This window comes from Myxocyprinus asiaticus, chromosome 45 (assembly GCF_019703515.2).
Source record: "Myxocyprinus asiaticus isolate MX2 ecotype Aquarium Trade chromosome 45, UBuf_Myxa_2, whole genome shotgun sequence".
In the NCBI taxonomy this organism is placed as follows: Eukaryota; Metazoa; Chordata; class Actinopteri; order Cypriniformes; family Catostomidae; genus Myxocyprinus; species Myxocyprinus asiaticus.
In genome coordinates, this window is record NC_059388.1 from 32,124,950 (window position 1) to 32,147,911 (window position 22,962).

The window sequence follows — 22,962 nt, forward strand, 5'->3', positions numbered from 1 at the left end:
ATAGCTAGGCAGTTGCCAGGGTGATACTAAGGCTGCCTGCTAGCCTGAGACAAAAGAGCCATGTCTCTACAATGTTCTGATCCAAAGATATCCCTCTGAGCCATTTTCAATATAATTCTATAGGGTTCGGTTGCTAGGGTGCTCTGGAGGTTTGCTACAGCATGGCTAGGCAGTTGCTAGGGTGATACTAAGGCTTCCTGCTAGCCTGAGACAAAAGAGGCCATCCCCATGTCTCTACAATGTTCTAATCCAAAGATATCCCTCTGAGCCATTTTCAATATAATTCTATGGGGTTCGGTTGCTAGGGTGCTCTGTAGGGTTGCAACAGAGTGGCTAGGCAGTTGCCGGGGTGATTATTAATGGCTGCTTGCTAGCCCGGGTCAAACAAGCCAATCCCCAAGTCTCTATGACATTTTAATCCAGGGATATGATCCTACTAATCACTTGTCAATGTAAGTCTATGGGGTTTTTGCCAGATTTTTCAACCACCAAGCGAACATCATATGCCCGATCACTTATAAAAGTCATAGCAGAATTCTTCTCAGTAAGCTGGATGATTTGAGTCCTCATTTATAGGTTTATGACAAACGGTGCAAGACGAGTTTGATGCCGGAATCCCTAGCCCGTATCCTAAATGCTACAATTTATTTTACAATCCTGGATACAGATGTAACAGGCCTGTGTGTGTGTTTTGTGCAGACGGACGCAGCTCTCATGTATGATGCGATTCACGTGGTCGCAGTTGCTGTTCAACAGTCGCCGCAGATCACCGTCAGCTCACTGCAGTGTAACAGACACAAACCCTGGCGCTTCGGAGGACGTTTTATCAACCTGATTAAAGAGGTACACACACACACACACACACACACACCTGACAAACACAAACATTCTTAGTCTGGATCTGCTCCAAAACCTAGTGAGCTTCAGTTTGCTAGGATGCTCCCTAAGAAGAGAGCTGCCTATGTAAAGAGTATACAGTTGGGTACCTCACTATCCCTGCTGAAAAAACAGCTTAAAAAGGCAGGTTTTGCTGGGCAAAAGCCCAAAACCCCTCTAAAACCAGCATAGCAGACCAGCTAAGACCAGCAGGATGGTGTTTGGAGCAAAATCTCTGTGTGGACTGAGCTTATCATTATCTCACACACAAATCACTGTTTGTTACTCTCCAGGTGTGTTTGTTTTGTATTTTCTGATATGTTGATATTGATTTGTTTGTTGTGTGCAGTAATGTTCAGTGTCTCTACTCAGATCTGTGGTATCATCATGGGTAATTTGTGAAAATGACACGTTCTACCTGAAGTGAATCCTCTTCCATCTTCCTTTAGGAACAAACCCTCTATTTTCTCTCTCTGAGCTTTGAAGTGAAACTTCAGAACGGGTTGTCTGAAGAACAATGATTCTTTCACACACAGAGATGCTTTTGATCTCCAGTCACTGAAAACACACGAGACAAAGAGAGACAGATATTACACTGCAGCTGTTCTGCAAATACACATGTACTGATATTTGTCATGCCAATAAAACACAATAAAGTCAACACAGAGAGACGTGTAAAACTGTGACAGATACATATTGAAATTCTGCATAATTTTTCCATCAGTCGGATGGAAAAATCCGACTGATGGAAAAATCACATTTAGAGGAAAAATTCCTCTAAATGTGAATTCAAATAAAAACAATATAGCTGCAAGCAGCAATTACGGGGCCATGCACACCAATGGCATGTACAGAAGTGCCAATGGACATCAGTGATTATGACTTTAAGAAAAGCACATAATAAACATAGGTAGAATTGCTAAAATGAAAATACAGTTAATTATAACTTGGGACCAATAGGTGGCGCAGTCACCAAATTTACATTGTGTGGTCAGGGTTGGGTCGTTATGCTACACAAAAAGTTTTATGAAATTGTGGCAAAGTGTTGCAGAGATTCAGCCTCAGATGCTTTTTGTTGACTTGCCATCAAGTTCGTTATTGCGCTATTTGAGAACCGTTTTGTCTATCAAAAAGCTTTTATTAACATTTTATCGTGAGTGTCCCTAGATGATGCACAACATATTTTGTGCAAATCAGACTTACAGCCTAGGAGGAGTTAGAAAAAGTATGTTTTCAATTAAATTCAAAATGGTGCACAGGAAGTATGGCCAACCATGGCAAAGTTGGTATCAGCGTATTCGGCATGACCCAAGGAATTTAGAAAGAGCAGTGACAGGACGATAGCCCAAAATAATCATACGTTATAAGCATTTTTATTCATTTCGATATAACTTTTAACTACAAGGTGGCCCAAAACTTTATAGGTACCCTCAAGGCATAGTGCCAATGATGCATACCGAGTTTTGCAACGGTACGCCAATGCGTTTGTGAAATACAGCATTTTATGACTAAATTAAAAATGGCAACGCCCATAATGGCCAACATAGGAAAATTGGGTATTATTCGTCTCGATATGCACCAAGGAATATAAAGAGAACAGCCTCATAATTTTAGGCCAAACTATTCAGAAGTTATAAGCAAAAATAGCCATTTTTCATATCTCCTGACCACTAGGTGGCGCTGTGCCGAAACGCTGCAGTACCCTCAAGTCATGATGGCTATGACATATACCAAGTTTCGTATCAATACGCCAAAGCGTTGCAAAGACAAAGATGTCATATTCGAAAAAGATTTGGACTATCAAAAATGTTTTGGTAACTTTTTGTTCCCAGTGTATCTAGATAATACAGGACCAAAATTTAAAATGCCGAAAAATCTAGTCGGTGTGTATTCGACTCGGCATGAGCCAAGGAATCAAAGGAAAAAATAATTTTGACTCTAGGCCTTACGGTTCAAAAGTTATAAACATAAACATAAGTGAAAATTTGAACAGTTGGTGGCGCTAGATGGTTTCAGTTATAGACCCCAAATTTGGGTCAGTTATAGTTAATATTGTTCCCTATTAGTGTGCCAAATGTTGTAACTTTCCTATGTACGGTTCTATGGGGTGCCATAGACTTCAATGGCGGAAGAAGAAAAAGCGGAAGTATGATAATAATACGAACACTAACGAATACAATTGGTGCCTATGCACTTTCAGTGCTTGGCCTCTAATAAACAGACAACTTGCAAAAAACGACATTTATTCAAATTCACTTCACATAAAGGTCTCAAATGAGATGTAAAACTTTCTGTAAATTCATAATAAATCATTCAAACTAAATTAGACCTCTAATATTCAGAGTTAAATGTTGTTGTAATTTGACCTTATCTATATAGTACTTGTCAAGTTCATCTATAAATAAAAATTCTGTCATAATTTATCACCCTCATGTAGGGGTGATTCTATCAAAACTGTCAAGAAAATGTCCTGGTCTAATTTGACTCCAAAATCGAAAGGTACGAATGATAAATTGAAGCCTTTTTTAGGGCCAATAAGATGTTTTACATTTCCATGATATTTTACCCCCAATTCTAATTACCATAATGCAAAAAAAGATGGTAATTATGATATTCTCATTACCACAATGTGAAAAATAATGATTATTTAAATTATAAAGTGCATTATAGTAGTGCTCCCTTGATACCGCCTTTCAATTAGCTGATTTTAATTTTAAAAATCATTGTACGACAGCAGTGTTTGGTTAGTTACTTAAAAATAGTAATCCACTACAAATGACTAATGATTTCTGTAAAATTTTAATCATATTACTTTACTAATTACTTCATTAAAAAGTAATAACAACGATGCCCATTTTTAATGGTCAAAAACCAAATTTAGGTCACGTGAAGCTAGAATTTCCTGTCCAACTAAACAAAGATCTGAAGTACAAATATTGTTGAAATTAGAAATATACAAATTAAATATTAATGCTGCTACTTTCTAAGTTTATTTTTTTTTACCAGTATTTCTGTCTCAGTTTGTAAACAATGCTGAGACAAAAATCATTTACTTTATCAGTGTTTTTGTCTTGTTTTCCAGTAAAATATCCTAAAAGGGATAGTTCACCCAGAAATGTAAATTCAGTCATTGTTTACTCACCCCTGTGTTGTTATAACCCTATATGACTTTCTTTCTTTTTCTGAACACAAAGGGAGAAATTGTGAATAAATGTTGAGCTCAGTGATGTCATACAATGGCAGTTTATGGTGACCACCTCTTCAAGCTTCAAAAGAACACAAAAGTATAATTCAGAAGTCTAATAAATTATTCATGAGACTCATGATTGTTATGAAAGCATACGATAAGATTTGGTGAGAAACAAACTGAAATCTAATGTATTATTTAGTGAAAATGTTCACTGACCGTTGATCTCCTGTGTGTGTTCATGATAGGACACGAGAGCAACAGTTCACACAGCCCCCTCGTGACATTGGGGCGTTCAAGACAAAACTCGTTTTGTTTATCTAAAAACAGGCCCTCCACAGCGATAGTGACAACAGAACACAACACAGCTGCACACAAAACAGAGAACAGAACTTACTAAACATGTCTGAAGTTTGTAGTCCAAGAATTTATGCATTTCTATGCCCAGCCTTATTTTTTAAAGTTTTTGGACCGGTGCCAGTTACCTGCGCGATGCCGAAAATCGAAAACAAGCGATCGATAGAATTTACCATCGCTCCTTACTGCTGGTTAGGAAAAAACTCTGAATAACATAGAAAATATACCTTTTATCACATGTCGTTTGCTGTCAGGTTAGAACACGGTGTGACTGTGGCGTCCTGTAGCCTCTTCTATGTTTCTGTTTGATTTCCGAGTACTCCGTTTAAAAAAATAAGGCTGGGCATAGAAATGCATCAGTTCTTCAACTACAAACTCTTCAGACATGTTTAGTAAGTTCTGTTCTCTGTTTTGTGTGCAGCTGTGTTGTGTTCTGTTGTCTCTATCACTGTGGCGGACCTATTTTTAGATAAACAAAACGAGTTTTCTCTTGAACGCCCCAATGTCGCGAGGGGTCTGCGAGCGTGCACAGGAGATCAACGGTCAGTGAACATTTTCACTAAATAATACATTAGATTTCAGTTTGTTTCTCATCAAATCTTATCGTATGCTTTCATAACAATCATGAGTCTCATGAATAATTTATTAGACTTCTGAATTATACTTTTGTGTTCTTTTGAAGCTTGAAGAGGTGGTCACCATAAACTGCCATTGTATGACATCACTGAGCACAACATTTATTCACAATTTCTCCCTTTGTGTTCAGAAAAAGAAAGAAAATCATATAGTGTTATAACAACACAGGGGTGAGTAAACAATGACTGAATTTTAATTTTTGAGTGAACTAATCCTTTAAAACAAGATCAATTTACTTTTAAACACTTCTGCTCAACAAATTCAAAATAATGTCTATATTTATTTCTTGTTCATTGTTACACACAAGTCATACACTGACAATGAGAATCATCACTGGAAACAATAAGAATGGTAAACACAAAACGTCCGGACGTGTTATGGTAATGAGAATTGGTGGTAAAATTTGCTTAAGTGTCCATAAAATAATGTCACAATGCAAAAATCTTAAATGTAAGCTTTATTTTAGTTATGCAAAGTATAATATAATATATATATATATATATATTAAATTGATTTGGGGTTAAATATGACCAGGACAGAACTTTATTTCTTCTGTAGAACACATATGTCATTTTTTTAATTTTCTCTCCTCAGGCTTCATGGGACGGACTGACGGGACGAATTCTGTTCAACAAAACTAACGGCCTGAGAACAGATTTTGACCTGGACGTGATCAGTCTGAAAGAGAACGGACTCGAGAAGGTGTGTGTGTGTGTGTGTGTGTGTATGTGTACTTAAAGCATGATGAATGTGTATGTATGCATTCATGCATTGGTGTGTGTGTGTTTCGTGTACAGATCGGGACGTGGGATCCTCCTCGTGGCCTGAACATGACAGAGAATCACAAGAGCAAAATCACCAACATTACAGACTCACTGTCCAATAAATCACTGCGAGTGTCCACCATACTGGTAAACACTGAGATTCATTAACATGGGGGGGGGGGGGGGGGAGTGGGGTCATTAATAGGTACTTAATTAATCTAGTTATGTTTATATGCTTATAAAATAGCGGCTTAATATTTATAGCCCAGAATTTGTAGCTTTGGTGCTGCTGGCTGAAGTTTTCAGACGGTCCTTTGCCCACCGTAGGCACAATTTCCAACAAATAACAAGGTTAAATGAATGATCTTGAACGATTTCACGGTGACACCACCAGATCTTTAAATACGGGACGATCCCGTATTTCACGGGATGGGTGGCAACCCTACTTTGGACTGCTGCTCTGAAATGATGTTGTTCAGAGATTGGATTGCATTCAGACTAGCACGGTAACGCATGGAGCTACGTAAAGAGACCTTGTCCAAAAAGAACGATTCGTAGCATTGATGGATTATTGTGATTGGACAGCTAATAATTAATATCAGAGAAACTGTTGCCCCAAACATTGCAAATGTACAGTTCTATCCTTCTAATCGGTCATTTGTACTCATGACAGAAAAGATCTCGTGACCCACTTTTGGGTCTCGACCCAGTGGTTGAGAAACCCTGTGCTACAGTATTAAAGGTATTGGAAGTGAATGGTAATAAAAATGTTTTCCAATGTCACACTAAAGTATGGAAGCCCTGAACCGCACTGTGCATATTTTTTTAGGTGTCTTAAAAATGCCTTCCTACAAAAAACAAAACAAAAAAAAAACTGTAAAAAAAAAAAAAAAATTATCTAAAAAAAAAATGTTCTCTAAATCCTAAAAAATTCTAAAAAACTTTTCGGTCTAAATTTGTTTTTGAAATAATTTTGGAGAGGAATATTTTTGTTTTTTTCACAGTGCAGTTGCAAAACGCAATCTTTAAAAAGTTTCGCTCTCAAATTTTTTTTCTAAAAAAAATTTTCTATTGCAAAACTGTTTTTGAGAGAAAAGCTTTTTTTTTTTTTTTTTAAAGGAAAAAATATATATATATTTCACAATGTGGTTCAGGGGTTTTGTACGAAAGCTCACCATTCTCCATTGATAAAATTGAGTCCTGCCCTACATTTCTATCTTGTTGAAAGAAAATGTAAGCAGAAACACGTCACATTAAAGAAGTAAAATGGGTTGCGAATATAATGTCACGTTGATTTTTACAGAGTTCTGTAAAACCAGCAACTTAACAACACAATGACATATGAAGGTTCTTATGTAACATTTTTGTAATTTTGGAGTATCTCAGAGCTACTCTCTGTCTCTCTCTCTGTTTCAGGAGGAGCCGTACGTTATGTTTAAGAAGTCAGATAAACCTCTGTACGGTAACGACCGCTTTGAAGGGTTCTGTGTGGATCTGCTTCGGGAACTCTCCGGAATCCTGGGGTTTCATTACGAGATCCGATTAGTGGAGGACGGGAAGTACGGCGCGTTTGAGGAGAGCTTGGGCCAGTGGAACGGCATGGTGCGCGAGCTCATGGATCATGTGAGTGGTCGCCATGGTTATGCAGCGCTGATGTTTAAAGAAGCGTTCAGTGGGCGGATGTTGGTGACTCACACTGTCATTCATGTGAATAAAATGGTGTTTGTATGAGTAAATAATTTGTCACTTCTCTATTAAATGCATGAGTCATTTCCTCAGTGGAGAGCTGCAAAAATCATTTTCTTAATCCAGTAAAATATCCTTAAAACAAGATCAGTTTGCATGGGAATTGAAACTGCGTAAGATATTAGGACTTGTTGTCAAAGAATATATGTTGAGTGGTTTATTATTGTTTTAAGCATCAAACTACTAAAATGAAGTGAGATAATGCTTAAAATGAGAAAAAAATAAATGCTAATGGCATAAGAAAATCTTTCTAAAAAACATATTTTTATGGGTCAGAGATCATAATCCATATGTGAAAATTCAATTCAATTCAATTATTCGGTAGAGGGGCAATATTCACCCATGAGATTTGGAGCAAAACTACAGGACAGAAAATTAATCTTAGAAAGGTAGAAGCATTAATATTTTATTTTTATATTTCTAATTTCAACATTATTTGTACTTCAGGCCTTTGTTTAGTTGGACTAGCTTCATGTGATCCACATTTGGTTTTCGACCATTGAAAATGGGTAAAATTGGCCAATTTATGCTTGGAGCCATGTTGAGAGCCCCGTATCTCTGAGAGTGAACCATATAGGGCCTTAAAAATGAAGATACAAAAAGGAAAGTTTGTTCTGAAGTAGAATTTAAAAGGATATTAAGATATCTTTAATACTTCTAGAGTTATAGGCACGCCAACTTTGCAAAAACAACACAAAAAAGTGTTTTTTCCCATTTTTGGACTCTCACCATTGGCAGATAATGCAACAAGGATTGCTAAAGTCAACTGATTTTAGTAACAGATCTACCAATCTCTGTGTACAAATAAAATCATGATGCTGACACCTTTCTAAGGGTATTTTTTTGACCTGTAGTTTTGCTCCAAAATCATAGGCGGAAATTGTCATTTTGACCCCCTTCTACAAAATAATGGATTACTCCGTAAATATTGATGCATGGCTTTTATCATCATTTATGTTCATCTATCTTCAGAAAAAGTATTAACAAAATCAAACATTTTAGTTGGTAAAGTTTCTGAAATTTGGTTGATTTGATGTGGAATAAATGCAATTTTGCTTCTCAAGTAAATGCATCTTGTTTTCAGGAGGTTTAGTTAGTTTTACTGAAAAACAAGATAGAATTACTGTTTCAGAAAACAGTGAGTTTAGATACAGCTGGATATTCTGGAAGTGTTATAACAGTGTTGTGTCTCCGGAGGTCTTGTTAACGAACACTGTAGCCTGAACGTCCTCGCGTGTAAGAACTCGACCTGACAGCAGACCGAGGGACAAGCACAACATAAATTAATGATCAGATTCTCAAACGCTGTGAACAACACGACACACATCAGCTGATTTTGGTGGATCTCACACATTGGTTTTAAATTCGCTGCTCGTTACGTTTATAATCTGCATTTGAAATGGTTGCGGCGCTGCTGGAATCTATGAGTCTGGATCATTTTGACAAATTCCAAGAAATTATTTTTCTTAATTAAGCAGATGGACTATATTTTTTAAGCTGAAAGTGATAGGGATAGTTCACCCAAAAACAGAAATTCTGTCATCAGTTCCTCACCCTCATATTGTTCCAAACACGCCCTACACACTTCCTGAAAGTCATCTGGTTGGCTCTTTTTCTACCAGATCTTTCTCTCCTGATTTGTATGTTGTGTTATCTGTTGGTGATTGACAGAAAGCAGACCTGGCCGTGGCCCCGTTGACCATCACGTATGCCAGAGAGAAGGTGATTGACTTCTCCAAACCCTACATGACGCTGGGAATCAGCATCCTGTACCGCAAACCCAACGGCACCAACCCCGGCGTGTTCTCCTTCCTCAACCCTCTCTCTCCTGATATCTGGATGTATATTCTGCTGGCCTGCTTGGGTGTCAGTTGTGTGCTGTTTGTCATAGCCAGGTAACATGTGACCCTCCCTCGGAGAAACATGCGTCTGTTTCATCTGTTTTCATCCGTTTTGATCCATCCAAAGCCCATTTTCTGGAAACAGTGCCATATGTGTAATTTCAGGATTATTAAAAGCCAAGCTCCTTCCAAATTTTCGTTTGTGTTATTCTTCTTCTGGCTGGGAGTCAATGGCAGCCCATAAAACTGTTCGTAGGAAAGTCGTGAAATTTGGCACACTAATTGCTGAGGGTCTGATCATCAATCTATCCAACTTTAGGGTCTCCAACTCAAACTCTCCAGCGCCACCATTTGTTAAAAAAATGAACTGTGTGGCCTATATGGAAAGCCGTTTTAACAGACTGAAATCTTCAAAACAGATGGTCAAGATTACGATTAAAGAACAAATTTCAAATCTGACAGACGATGTCTATCAAGCATGTTATTGTCTCTTGTACCTGTAAGGCGGGACTTCCCTTTCGACACCTGCCATCTTGGCCGTTCCAATCAGGGTTATTCTTGTTTTGGAATTTTTATTTAGTTTTATTTCTATTTTATATTGAATTTGTCATCCAAGTTTAGTTTAGTTTTGATTAGTTTTCACACTTTGCCTGTTAGTTTCAGTTTAGTTTTCGTTTTCTCAGTGTTTTCTAGTTTCAGTTTAATTTTTATTTTATTTTAGTTTTAGTATTGTATGGCTTCCAAAGCTAAAAGTGTTTACTGATACAATTTAAACATGTTTAATATTATTAAATTTCTTGGGGTCTTGGGGTCCTGGGTATCTCAGTGAGTATTGACGCTGACTACCACACCTGGAGTCGCGAGTTTGAATCCAGGGCGTGCTGAGTGACTCTAGCCAGGTCTCCTAAGCAACCAAATTGGCCCGGTTGCTAGGGAGGGTAGAGTCACATGGGGTAACCTCCTCGTGGTCGCTATAATGTGGTTCTCGCTCTCGGTGGGGCGCGTGGTGAGTTGTAAGTGGATGCTGCGGAGAATAGCGTGAAGCCTCCACACGCGCTATGTCTCCGCGGTAATGCGCTCAACAAGCCACGTGATAAGATGTGCGGATTGACGGTCTCAGACGCGGAGGCAACTGGGATTCGTCCTCTGCCACCTGGATTGAGGCGAGTCACTACGCCACCACGAGGACTTAGAGCGCATTGGAAAAAAAAAAGAAATTGTGTTACCTCTATCTAGTTATATTTTCATGTTAAATTAAGGTTGATTATAAATTCTATCATAAAACTAAAACTAAAATGTATTATTTTAGTTTAGTTTTTGAGTTATGAAAAAGTATTTAAGTTCAGTTTCAGTTTTTACCAATGTCAGTTTTTATTTTATTTCGACAAAAATGTTTTCACTTAGTTTTCCTTAACAATAATAACACTGATTCCAATTTCCCCCATTCATCTCAATACTAGTGTTGCATCTCAGTTCAACAAAACAAAAACTTACTTTTTCCAATTCGTCCCGCAACCCATTTCATCGGATCCGATTATCGTGAGATACTGCTGGCCAGAAGTTAGTAAAATCTTTTTAACAGACCAAGCCATTTCCTTATAACGTATCAACGAATTCAGTGGCGAGGATAACAAACAGGAAGTGAGGCTAAATTTTGGCGACGCTTTGGTCTATCGAAACGAAACTTGGTATACTTCATTAGGACCGTAAACTGAGGGTACCTGCCAATTTTGGTGACAGCGCCACCTACTGGTCAAGAAATCTCAAATTGGCTACATTGCTATTATGGAATATTTTTTGTCGTTTACCAGTAAAAATATCAAAACATTCTAAAACAAGATAAATTTACTTGAGAAGCAAAATGACATGATATTTTGTCTTGTTTTTCAGATAAATCGAGCAAACTTAATTAAGGTTTATGCTTGTAACAAGAAAAAAACTATTTGCCAATGAGGTCAGAAAAAAGAAACTTGATTCAAAGCGAAAAAATAACCTTGAGAGAAACCAGACTCAGACTCAGGACCAGTTCCCCTCTGACTAAACATCATGAATATAATGACAATATTAGTTATTTATGTGCAGTGCAGGTCATGGTTTGAGATTAGTAAACTAAGTAAGTGTTAAGGGTCAGTGTTTAAAAAAAGATTTTGTAAGAACTGTAAGATTAATGACTAATGTCTTTGAAGTTCATCCTGGATTAACTGCAGAAGTTCACATTGATGCATTGTCCTTTGTTAGTTGGTTGATGAAGGCTTTTGTTGGCAATTAAATGATAGTTTATGTATTCCATTATAAGAGTGTAGTCCATCAATAGACAAAGGTGATGCAGTCAGAGATCAGTGAGGTGCATCTCAGTTCAACCAGCAGGTCATTTCGGTGAGGTTCAGTGAGGTCCATCCTAAATCCAAGGTTCAGGCAGTGGCATATGAAGTATTCGATGTCTTACAGTTGGAGTTGGCATCAGTTCATCCTCTGAAGTCCATCGTAACAGACTGAAGTGATGTCTGGCTGGCACCGGCTGCATATTAGTCGTCATCACTCAGAGACACATAGCAGTGGAGTCCGACACTAAGCAGGAACAGAGCTGGATCCGAGCCGGTTCTGGTGACCTCATGATATACATCAGGTTGAGACATGGAAACAAATAGAATAATATTAGCATAGATGCCATTCAATTTATTGCAGAGTTTTAGATCATGATAGATGTTTCTGGTTCCAGCAGACCTAACTAAAGCAGACTAATTGTGAGTTGATGGATAAATTCGGTGTATGTCTGGCTAAATAGATGAGTCTTTAGTCTAGACTTAAACTGAGTGTGATTTTGATATTCTAGGAACTATTAACAGGCCAGAGTTTTGTGATCGTAATGAACGTGATGGAATATAGCGTGTCAGAATATCACTTAAGTACTGTGGAGCTAGACCATTCAAAGCTTTGTACATAGTTAACAGAATTTTAAAATGAATACTAAATTTAACAGGTAGCCAATGTAACGATGATAAAATGGGGCTAATATGATCATATTTCTTGGTTCTCGTCAGCACTCTGGCAGCTGCATTTTGAACCAATTGAAGTTTATTTATTGAACTTGCTGGACATCCTCCCAGTAATGCATTACAATAATCTAGTCTTGAGGTCACGAACACATGAATTAGTATTTCAGCATCAGCAACAGAGAGCATGTGTTGTAATTTAGCAGTATTTCTCAGGTGGAAGAATGCTGTAATACAAACATTGGAAATGTGATTTTCAAAGGACAGATTGGTATCAAATATAACACCTAAGTTCTTCGCTGTAGAAGATGAAGTAACAGTACAATTATATTTTAGCGGCTTATTTTTAGAGGTTTTTGGTCCAATAATTAGTACCTGTTTTGTCGGAATTGAGTAGAAGGAAATTTTTTAAGCATAAATTTAGTTAGATTTCTCTGAAAACAAGACGTAACATCTTATGCCATTCTGCTTCTCAAGTCATTTTTTCTTGTTGTAAGGATGTTTAGATATTTTTACCAGAAAATATGATAAAAATACTCAGTAAGAGTTTTTGCAGTGTATTTTTGCTCATAGATTTTGGACCATTTGGCCTAAATTCAAGAGTGTGGTCTTCGTGGATTCCTTAGGTCATACGGAGTCCATTGATCAATGGAGTTAACCATTTTAAAATGTGTGTTCAATGCTGTATCTTACGATAGTTTGGCGTATTAAAACGAAACATGGTAAATATCTTTAGCACTAAACCCTGAACAAATCATAGAACACAAATGGCTTTGTTTCTTGTAAATAAGGCCTAACAGTCCTGATATTTCACCAGCATCTCTCTCCTGTCTCATGAGTTTCTCGTCTTTCTGTCTTCCACTGTTTCGTAGTGTTTTGTTGAAACCCCTCTGGATATCCCATAATTACTCTCGCCCTTTATCTTCTTTAATATCTGTCTCTCTCGCTTTAATATCTCTCTCGCCCCTTCCGTTAACTCAATATCTTCAGCGTTTATGGCCAAATCTCAATGGAGAATTGTGACAGGACTGTTTTCATTGGAAATGATCTAAATTTCTCCAGTGGAAATCAATCAAACTGTGTTTACGGAGCAGACACTATGAGCCCAACATCAGGGTTTGTGATCATAACTCTAAATCAAACTAACAAGCGCTGATCAATACACCTCCGGAGGGCAAATACTGTTTAAAAGCCCTGGACGTGTTACTGTCAGTGTTTTGTTGGGTGTTTAATGTTACTGGCCAAATGATACTGAAATGAAGCCATGACTGTCACCTAAGTTAGTCTGGAATATGCACAGTGAGTGTGTTGATGAGACCATCTGGGTAAGTTTCATGGACAATTGGCAATGGGACACGACTACGAGGTCACGCTTTTAAACACAGCTGTTATTAATCAACAACAGTGTTGGGTAAGTTACTCACAAAAGTATTTCACTACAAATTACTAATTACTTTTATAAAGTTGTAATCAGATTACTTTACGGATTACAATAAATAGTAATCAAATTACTTGTAAGTATATTTCAAAAACACTTTAGAAAAGTTTTTGTTTTTTAACTAAAAGAATTTAAAATAATGTATATATTAATATAATACTGTTTATATATGTCTATAAGAACGCATCCTGGTACCACCCCTGGTACATATGAACCTTATTCAACATAAATAATATTATTTTAGAAATATGTGTGACCCAAGTAATGTACTTAATTGAAAGTAAGTAACTGTAATCTGATTACAATAATTTAAAATGTACTGTGTTACACTATGTTACTATATTTTACTAAAAAAGTCAGTAGATTACAGTAACAAATTACTTTTTAACCAGATTACACCCAAGACTGATCAACAATATCTCTATATTAAAGACACTATCGTGCATTTCTGTTGTAATACTGAAACTTACAGTGCTATTATGAAAGATAAATTACACAAGAAATAAAATACAAATGAGTCTATTTTTAATCTTCCAACAACTATAATATTTTAAAGACTGTTTCCCTTTCATGCACATTATAGATGAAAAATAATATTTCGACTTTGACCTCATAAATAATATGCACATGTGCTCATCCTCTAAAGACTGAAGAGACTCAGGTAGACATGATGACATTTCCGGTAAGTGAACATAATAACAACGATGCTAATTGGGTTTTTTACAATTCTTAAGGAGCGAACATTTTAAACTGATGCACTAATAAGTTCATTGTTGGTTTTGTATAGAGGAATGTAATATTCATCTATATACTGTTTGATTTCCTCATAGCAGGTTATTCGACTCTGTTATTGCAATATTGATGTTTTAACTACTGCATTGATTAGAAAAGCCCCAATTTTGCTCTAAACGCACAGAATAGAGTTTTTCAAATCCCACATGTACATGTATAAAACAAACACACATTTATTTTAGTTGAATGAGGATGTACCATAGAGTTCTATTTTTTTTTTATATATAAAGCTAATTATAATACTACTGACTAAAACCAAATTCTACCCCTAACAGAAAACCTTTTGTATTTTTAGTATTTAAAAAAATATTCATTCATGCATGAATCGGTTTTTTTCTTTTTTTTAAATGAGGACATCCCTGGATATCCACAAAGGGTGGTTTTGTCAGATTTAGCTCATTTCTGGGGACAAATAGCTATGCACACACACACACACACACAAAGACTCGATCCATCTCACCTCACAGACACACAGACAGGAGCAACTGAATCACAGCAGAGCGAGAATGACTGTGTGTGTGTGTGTGTGTGTTTGTGTGTGTGTGTGTGTGTGAGTGTGTGTGAGAGAGAGAGAGAGAAAGAGAGAGAGAGAGAGGTACATAGAGAACGAGGGACCATTTTCTCATTCTGAACACGGATGCTTGTATGATCATAGATCTGCTGCGACCTTACCTGCCAGATGCAGTCTGAGAATTACAATCATACACACAAACACACACACACACACACACACACACACACACACACAGACAAATCCTATTTCACATGGAACATGATCTGAGAAAAATAGGAGAAAAAAAACAAAGAAAAAACAACATATATTAAAATTTTCTTTGCAAAAATTCATTTTCTTAATCAGTATTTTTAGTTTTCCAGTAAAAATATCTAAGCATCCTAAAAAGAAGATACATTTACTAGAGAAGCAAAATTCTATAAGATATTAAGACTTTAAGAGATTATATGGTTAATTTAACCCTATAACGTGTGTATCAAATAAAATATCCAGAAAGAGGTAATCACCTCGCTCTCCCAGCTAATCCAAGTGCTATGACCAAATGATTAAGTCCATACAAGAAAAAGAAGATCTGCACTTTGGAAATGTCTTACAAAAAATATAGCTTCTTTATGGTTTAAAACCAGCAGCAGGGGAATAAAAACAGATGTTTCAGCCCAAAGGCCTTCTTCAGTGTAACTTGGGCTGAAATGTCTGTTTTTATTCCCCTGCTGCTGGTTTTAAATAATAAGACATTTTTTTATTTTATTTTTTATCAAATATGACACACAATGTCTGACGGCTCCTGTTTCACTCTCTTTTCAAGCTGATGATCCAAACAACCTATAGTATGTAAGTTTCACATGTTTATGGCACCATGTAGTGGTTATTTATGGAAAAAAGTGGTTTCAATGTTTATATCGATCTATTTAAAATGAAAAGTGACTCTTATGTTGGGATAAATGACAGCTTATTTTAATAAAGGAAAAGTGACAGTAATGATTATATATTCACTGATATTTTAAAATGAGTATTTGCTGAATATAAGCAACTTGTGCTTGGTTAAAATTGTGTATATTATTTTATTGAAAACCCCCTTTAAAATCCATGTATTAAATATGATTCAACAGGCTTTTGAGGAATATCTCTCAATCACCATTACATTACATTCATGCACACCATAAAAAATGTAAATAAAAATAAAAATCACAGAGCTTTGAAAATTCTGACATATACTTTTTATAAGATATATTTAAAGTGTGAACTAATATTTCTGTGTATTTTCATATATGCAGCCTGCTCTGTTATTATAAAGATCTCATTATTTTACATTATAAGCTATTATGATGTCATCTTACCATGAGTTCATGAGACCCAGCGAAAAAGTTTTACAATTTCCCTTTTTTAATGTCAATATAGTGTTTGGTGCATAAAATACATATGATAAAAAATTGCTTATTGAAAAACTGTGATGCATTTCAATCCATATTTATAGAGCAAGAAGAGGAAGTTGTCATGGTCAAACTCTCAAACATTTAGTATCTCTGAACAGTCCAGAGAGTCCTCTGATAATACCCCAAGATTTACCCATGTAGAAAAACTCACATAATAAATGTCCTACACAAAATTTAATTTCTGGACCTCAAATATGATACATAATTTTTTTTTTAAATAAAACATTTTTTATGATATATTTTTATAGTTTGTCTAAAGGTACTAAAAACTGTTTAATGTAAAAACAATTTTTAGAATTGTCTGACAATTCTTTCATATGTCAGGCTTTACAGGGTTAAGTAATTTTTCTTAAATATTAACTTACATTTAAAATAAAATTGTTTATATTTCTTGATGTTGGCATAAACCTCACTGAATTATGTTAGATTTGTGCATAAAAAATAATAAATGCATCTTGTTCTAAGGAGGTTTAGATATTTTTACAAGAAAAGAAGACCAACAAGACTTTGTTTTTTTTTTTTTGCAGTGTTTTATGGGATTTTATGATTATTGCATCGTCTGTTTACAGATTCTGTTTAAAAAAATAATAATTTTAAACTACACATAACAGTAGCTGACAATCTGAACAGTATCACAACAACTGTTTGGTTGACTTAAATGTCACAGCTTGCTTAAGTCACACAATAGTCACATTCAAAGCAAAATATGGCCAACCCGCTGAAATATTTAAAAAATAAATGTTAATAACTGCAGTCTTGACCAACACAAAATAGGTATAATTTGAAAGCTTAGAAGCTCTACTTTATATGAAGGTATTATTACCAAAACTAAACAAGTGCTTTAAAATTTGCAGACAAATTTCTTTCCTGGATCAGATGACTTCATCGAAAATGATGTAGTATGTGGTCCAGCGTCATGAAACGCTAAACCAATTGTACTAGGATTCAGATCACTGAAACCAGATGTGGAAGTCATCCAAATATGGGCAGAGAGGATCGTTCACTATAATTACATATGGCCACCAGGAGATGGCGCCAAATACATGATACAGACTCAATGATGACTCAAATGGCACAGAATGGAACTGAATAAGATCTTGTTACTCATGCATGCATGCTTTGGAGAGAGTGCATATCTTTAGTCATTGTTGTGTAATTAGTTCTTATGTACAATTATTATGTTTTATTTGTTTGGAGAGGCTTTTGGACACTAGTATAAATTATTTTTGTAATGCTATAACTTTTGATTGCTTTGTCATATCAACACAAAATTTTCCTCAGATACAGTTGACATGATGGGGAACAAAACAAAAGCAGTTTTTGGGGTTTTTTGTCGAGTTATACGCCTTTAATTTTGGGTTTGTCACTGAAACAGGAAATCTTTAAAAACATCTTCAGAGCTTAAAGGGTTAAAAGTCCCCATTAACTGACAGTAATTCACCCCAAAACAAAGTAAAAAAAATTTTAATCTGTGGCCTCCTAAAAACACGATCAAGGAGGAAAACATTAAATAAATCATCAATGCCTTTGCTTGGGTCTTTGAGGCTTATAGGGAGGAATTTATCACATGAATTGTGTTGTAAACATTATTTTTGAATATTAAACAGTTAATTTTTATGTTCAGTGATCAGTCAAACAGCTCATGACGTCATTTAGGGCAGGTTGTTGCACCAGTGTGGATTTTGCATGTAGATTCTCTGCCATAAATGCTTCTGCATCCAAATGTGTTTGTTGACGATGTGGCTGTCGTGTCTTTAAGAAATCTTAATGTTTGTTCTCTTTGTTGACCAGTTTATGAAAGAGAGAGATTGTGTTTGTGTTTGTGTGTGTGCTGTCACAGTAAATGCATTAGTGTGTGTTCTCTGTGCATTCAGGTTCAGTCCATATGAGTGGTATAACCCTCACCCCTGTAACCCCGACTCAGACGTGGTGGAGAATAACTTCACGCTGCTCAACAGCTTCTGGTTTGGTGTTGGAGCACTCATGCGGCAGGGTGAGTCCCTCAGATCTTGTCTCTGTCTCTCTGTGTCTCCTCTCTGCTCCTCAGCTTCACAGCGCCTACTGGTGCACAGCTGCAATTACACACTGCTATAGATACAGCGCAAACAATCCTGATTATAAGAGAAATTACTGGATTAAGCATCTGTTTTCTAAACAGAAAACTGAATAAAAGAACAGGGCCTCGTTTCTCAAAAGCATCGTAAGTCTTAAGTAGATCGTAGAATCCATCTTACGACTCATCTTAGTTTTGCAGACCGTTTCCCAAAAGCATCGTAACTTATGTAGTACTTGAAAATGCTCGTAGATTAACGAGTGCTCTGGAGTAATCGTACAGCGCTAAGAACATTTTAAGGACACAGACTCATGCAGACACCTGCAGGACAATCGTGAAATTACACCTGATACAATTTAAACACCTATAGCTACACTTTATGCCCATTTAATATCAGTATACATACGTTCTATTTTATTATTATTTTTAACCGACAAGGATAATAGTAGTAATAATAATAATAATGATAATAATAATAGTCACAAATAAATGCAGAAAATGGTTAGTCAGTATTGGATGAACATATAAATTAATAAGTAAACAAATAAAGTTTTTTGTGGACTAGTTGGTAACAACAAAGTGGTGGGATGATTGTTGCAGAAAACTGTAAAAATTGCAATCAGAGAGAGAAGGAAAAAATGTCGATAACTTGCTGCCGTGCATGAAAATCGTCCGTACAGTATATTGGCTCCTCATCCTCATCTCCTCTTCCTCTCTGACACCTAAGGGCGCTCTCACCCACACCACGTGTTGTGTAGTACCGCACATGTTGTGTAGCATTGCTGTTACCGTTATCACTTTTGGGAGTAAAGAGCAGATCTCCCTTTGATTGGTGAATGTCCCTAAAGTGCAGCTTCCACGCATCTCTTTATTTTGGTGAACCTCGTTATATTCAATTAATGCTTGTTGTCATTAGCAGGACCGTACACAGGGTCTCCACTGTCTTCACTGATCCTGGAAGCTTTAACCTTGACCCACAAACAAAATAATAAAATGCACAAGTTACACAACAAATATAATGAAGTTGCAATGACGAACAGCACTATACGGTCACATTTCGGTACTTCACGTTTATGGACAGCATCTCTCTTAAGTAGTGCTTAAAGCACGTCCTCGATCGTTCATGTTAAGTGCAGTTTTGGGAAACACACGTAAAAAATAACAAACGTACGTAAAATCGCTCGTAGAAAACACTCTTAACTAGATCAGTTGTTATTGGGAAACAAGGCCCAGATCCAATCAACAAAATGAATCTAGTTCTGTACACATACAAGCTGCATTCACAATGCAAACGAAATGATAATTAAGGGATTAATTTATGCATTTAAATGCGGTTGTCACTCAGAAAACTTTGCATTGTGTATGTTGCTAAAGTAGCCTTTTGATGTATATAATGTGTGTGTAAAATGATTTTAAAGTGAAAGATAACCGAAAATGATGTCATTATTTTCTCACCCTCATGTCATCTTCACACAGCTCTTTTCCATACAGCCACAGTTCATAGTGACAATGACAAAAACCACCATAAAAGTAGTACAAATGACTCGTGTGCTATATTTTAAGTCATCTTTGCACGAGAAACCGATTCAGATTTGAGTCGTTATTCACTGAAAATCTTCTGCCGTGTGCATTTTTAATTTCCCTTTTTAATTTGTAACTAGTAGCACCTAATAAACAAACAAACAAAAAAATTCTAGATCAGGTAGCTTTCCTAAAAATGTATGTTCACAGGGCCCGGGTATCTCAACGAGTAAAGACGCTGACTACCACACATGGGGTCACGAGTTCGAATCCAGGGCGAGCTGAGTGACTCCAGCCAGGTCTCCTAAGTAACCAAATTGGCCCGGTTGCTAGGGAGAGTAGAGTCACATGGGGTAACCTCCTCGTGGTCGCAATAATGTAGTTATCGCTCTCGGTGGGGCACGTGGTGAGTTGTGCGTGGATGCCGCGGAGAATAGCGTGAAGCCTCCACACGCGCTATGTCTCCGCAATTACGCACTCAACAAGCCACATGATAAGATGCACGGGCTGACAGTCTCAGACGCAGAGGCAACTGTTCTCCGCCACCCGGATTGAGGCGAGTCAGTACGCCACTACGAGGACTTAGAGCGTATTGGGAATTGGACATTCCAAATTGGGAAGAAAAAGGGGAGTAAATATGTCCACATATGTGGACAGCGGGACTAAGTTGTGATATTTTAAATAACTCTAAGCTATAGAAAGTCTGATTTCTTAAATCAAATTGTTTATGATTTTTCCAGGGGTGTTGATTATTCATGTTTCTGAGATGTTAATCAGAAATTAGCATAATTAATTCAGATTCAAAGTAATGTCCAGCATCATCCAATCACTGTCAATCATGTTAAAATAAAATGATACATTATAAATTCTGAATCTATGTACTGATTATCATTGTCACATGTCTGTCAAACATGTTGAGTGATCCAAACATCATCTGCAGCCTGAAACTGAACTTTTGATCAGATTTTAGGAGTGAATGCACTTAACTTCATAGAGAGCTATAGGATGCTCCCTTGCTCCCTATTTAGTGAATTACTTAACCTCCAGTGTGTTGTCTGTCTGCACTGGTCTCAGAACAGTTTGAAATGCACCTTATTTTCATCTTAACTCCACATAAAGCCTCTGAAAGCAACATTTTTTTCTCAATGTGATAATGTTCAGTAAATACAGGATTTCTAATGAAAACCTTGTGCTGTTGTCCACATTAGTGTACATCGTGTTTATCAGCATGCCAATTCACGATAAATCGCTCAAATGTTTAAAATGGCATATCGTATGAAACTAGAGACTCTAATCTTTTGACTCAAACAGGTTTCAATGTAAAAACGTAACGAGGTTTCTTACCAGATGTAGTTTTGTTGGTGTTTCTCCCAAAGACAAACTCCGCTGTAATCAGCGCCATGTTGTTTGGTCACATGACTACGTACATTGAAAGTTTAACCCTTTATTGACAGCACAGATTCTCCTGAACTGAGATCAGTCAGTTTAAATGAAATTAAACTATGCATAGCCTATAGCAAAGCCAAAACGTAATGTCCACGTATGTGTACACAGGGTCTCAGGAGGTGAATTGCATGAAATACAAAGGCTTTTTTGTTGTTCAGAGAATATACTGTAAATTAAATTTTGTTTATTTTTCTTAACAAATAAGTTTCTCTTTTTAAACACATAAACCTCTTTAAATTGTGTTATTTATGTTTTAAAAAAAGAATAAAAATGAATGATACATTCTCTCTGCTCTCTTTTGTCACACAATCACACACACAGTTTTGCTTTTCAAGTAAATTTGTTTTAAGGATGTTTAATATTTTTACTAGAAAACAAAACAAAAATACAAATTAGGAAAATAATTGTTTGCAGTGTTATAAGAGTTATGCAGTCGTTGAATTTGGGGGAGAAATTGATCAGAGAGGTTTGTAAACTTGATTGCATTGAGAATACAAAAAAATGTGCATTACATTTGGTTACTACACAGGTGTGAAACAATGCTGTTTTGGTTTTAATGGCAGATTTTTTTAATCTGACAGCCGTGGTCACTATGAACTATTGTATGAAAAATATCTATATGAATATTCTTCAAAAATGTCACTTTTGTGTTCATGAAAACAACACGAGGGTGAGTAAATAATGAGAGAATTTTTATTTTTGTGTGAACTCCTCATTTAAGATAACACTGCATTGAATTTAAGCTCATTTTCTCGTCTCGTCAGGTTCGGAGCTCATGCCTAAAGCTCTCTCCACGAGGATCGTTGGAGGAATCTGGTGGTTTTTCACTCTCATTATTATTTCATCATACACGGCAAACCTCGCCGCCTTCCTAACCGTAGAGCGGATGGAGTCGCCCATCGATTCAGCTGATGATCTGGCAAAACAAACCAAGATCCTGTATGGTGTGGTGGAGGATGGCGCTACCATGACTTTCTTTAAGGTACTGCAGGTGGATTTGGTCCATTCAGAGAACGAAATTTCCCTGATTAACGTAAAACTCTAATTTTATGACATTTAGATCTACAGTACACTAAAAACCCTAATATGTTGACTTTACTCAGATTGATTGAGTAAACTCATTCTCTCAATTCAATTGAGTAATGGCGTTTTCAAAACTTATGTAATTAAGTTCACTTAATTTGGTGATCTTATAGAATTAACTTAACTATTTAAGTTAAGGTAACTAGATGCAAGTAGACTTAACTCATATTTGCTGTTTAAATGTTGTTGTTTCTACTTAATAATTTTAATGGACTCAAATTTAGGTCATACAATAACACAGATTATAACTGACTGTAAGTAAATGGGAATTCTCCATAGCCT

General features: G+C 36.4%; 1 protein-coding gene across 2 annotated transcripts in view; it reads left to right on the forward strand.

The window, feature by feature from the left end:
* The window catches only part of LOC127435174 (glutamate receptor ionotropic, kainate 2-like), a 94,647-nt gene that overhangs the window by 53,293 nt on the left and 18,392 nt on the right, over positions 1-22,962 (forward strand). For both annotated transcript variants that reach the window (XM_051688417.1, XM_051688418.1), the window contains exons 7-13: positions 700-843; positions 5,651-5,758; positions 5,854-5,967; positions 7,237-7,443; positions 9,238-9,461; positions 18,452-18,570; positions 22,362-22,579. In XM_051688417.1, coding sequence (XP_051544377.1) covers positions 700-843; positions 5,651-5,758; positions 5,854-5,967; positions 7,237-7,443; positions 9,238-9,461; positions 18,452-18,570; positions 22,362-22,579 — 1,134 coding nt within the window. The remainder of the gene's footprint in view (positions 1-699; positions 844-5,650; positions 5,759-5,853; positions 5,968-7,236; positions 7,444-9,237; positions 9,462-18,451; positions 18,571-22,361; positions 22,580-22,962) is intronic.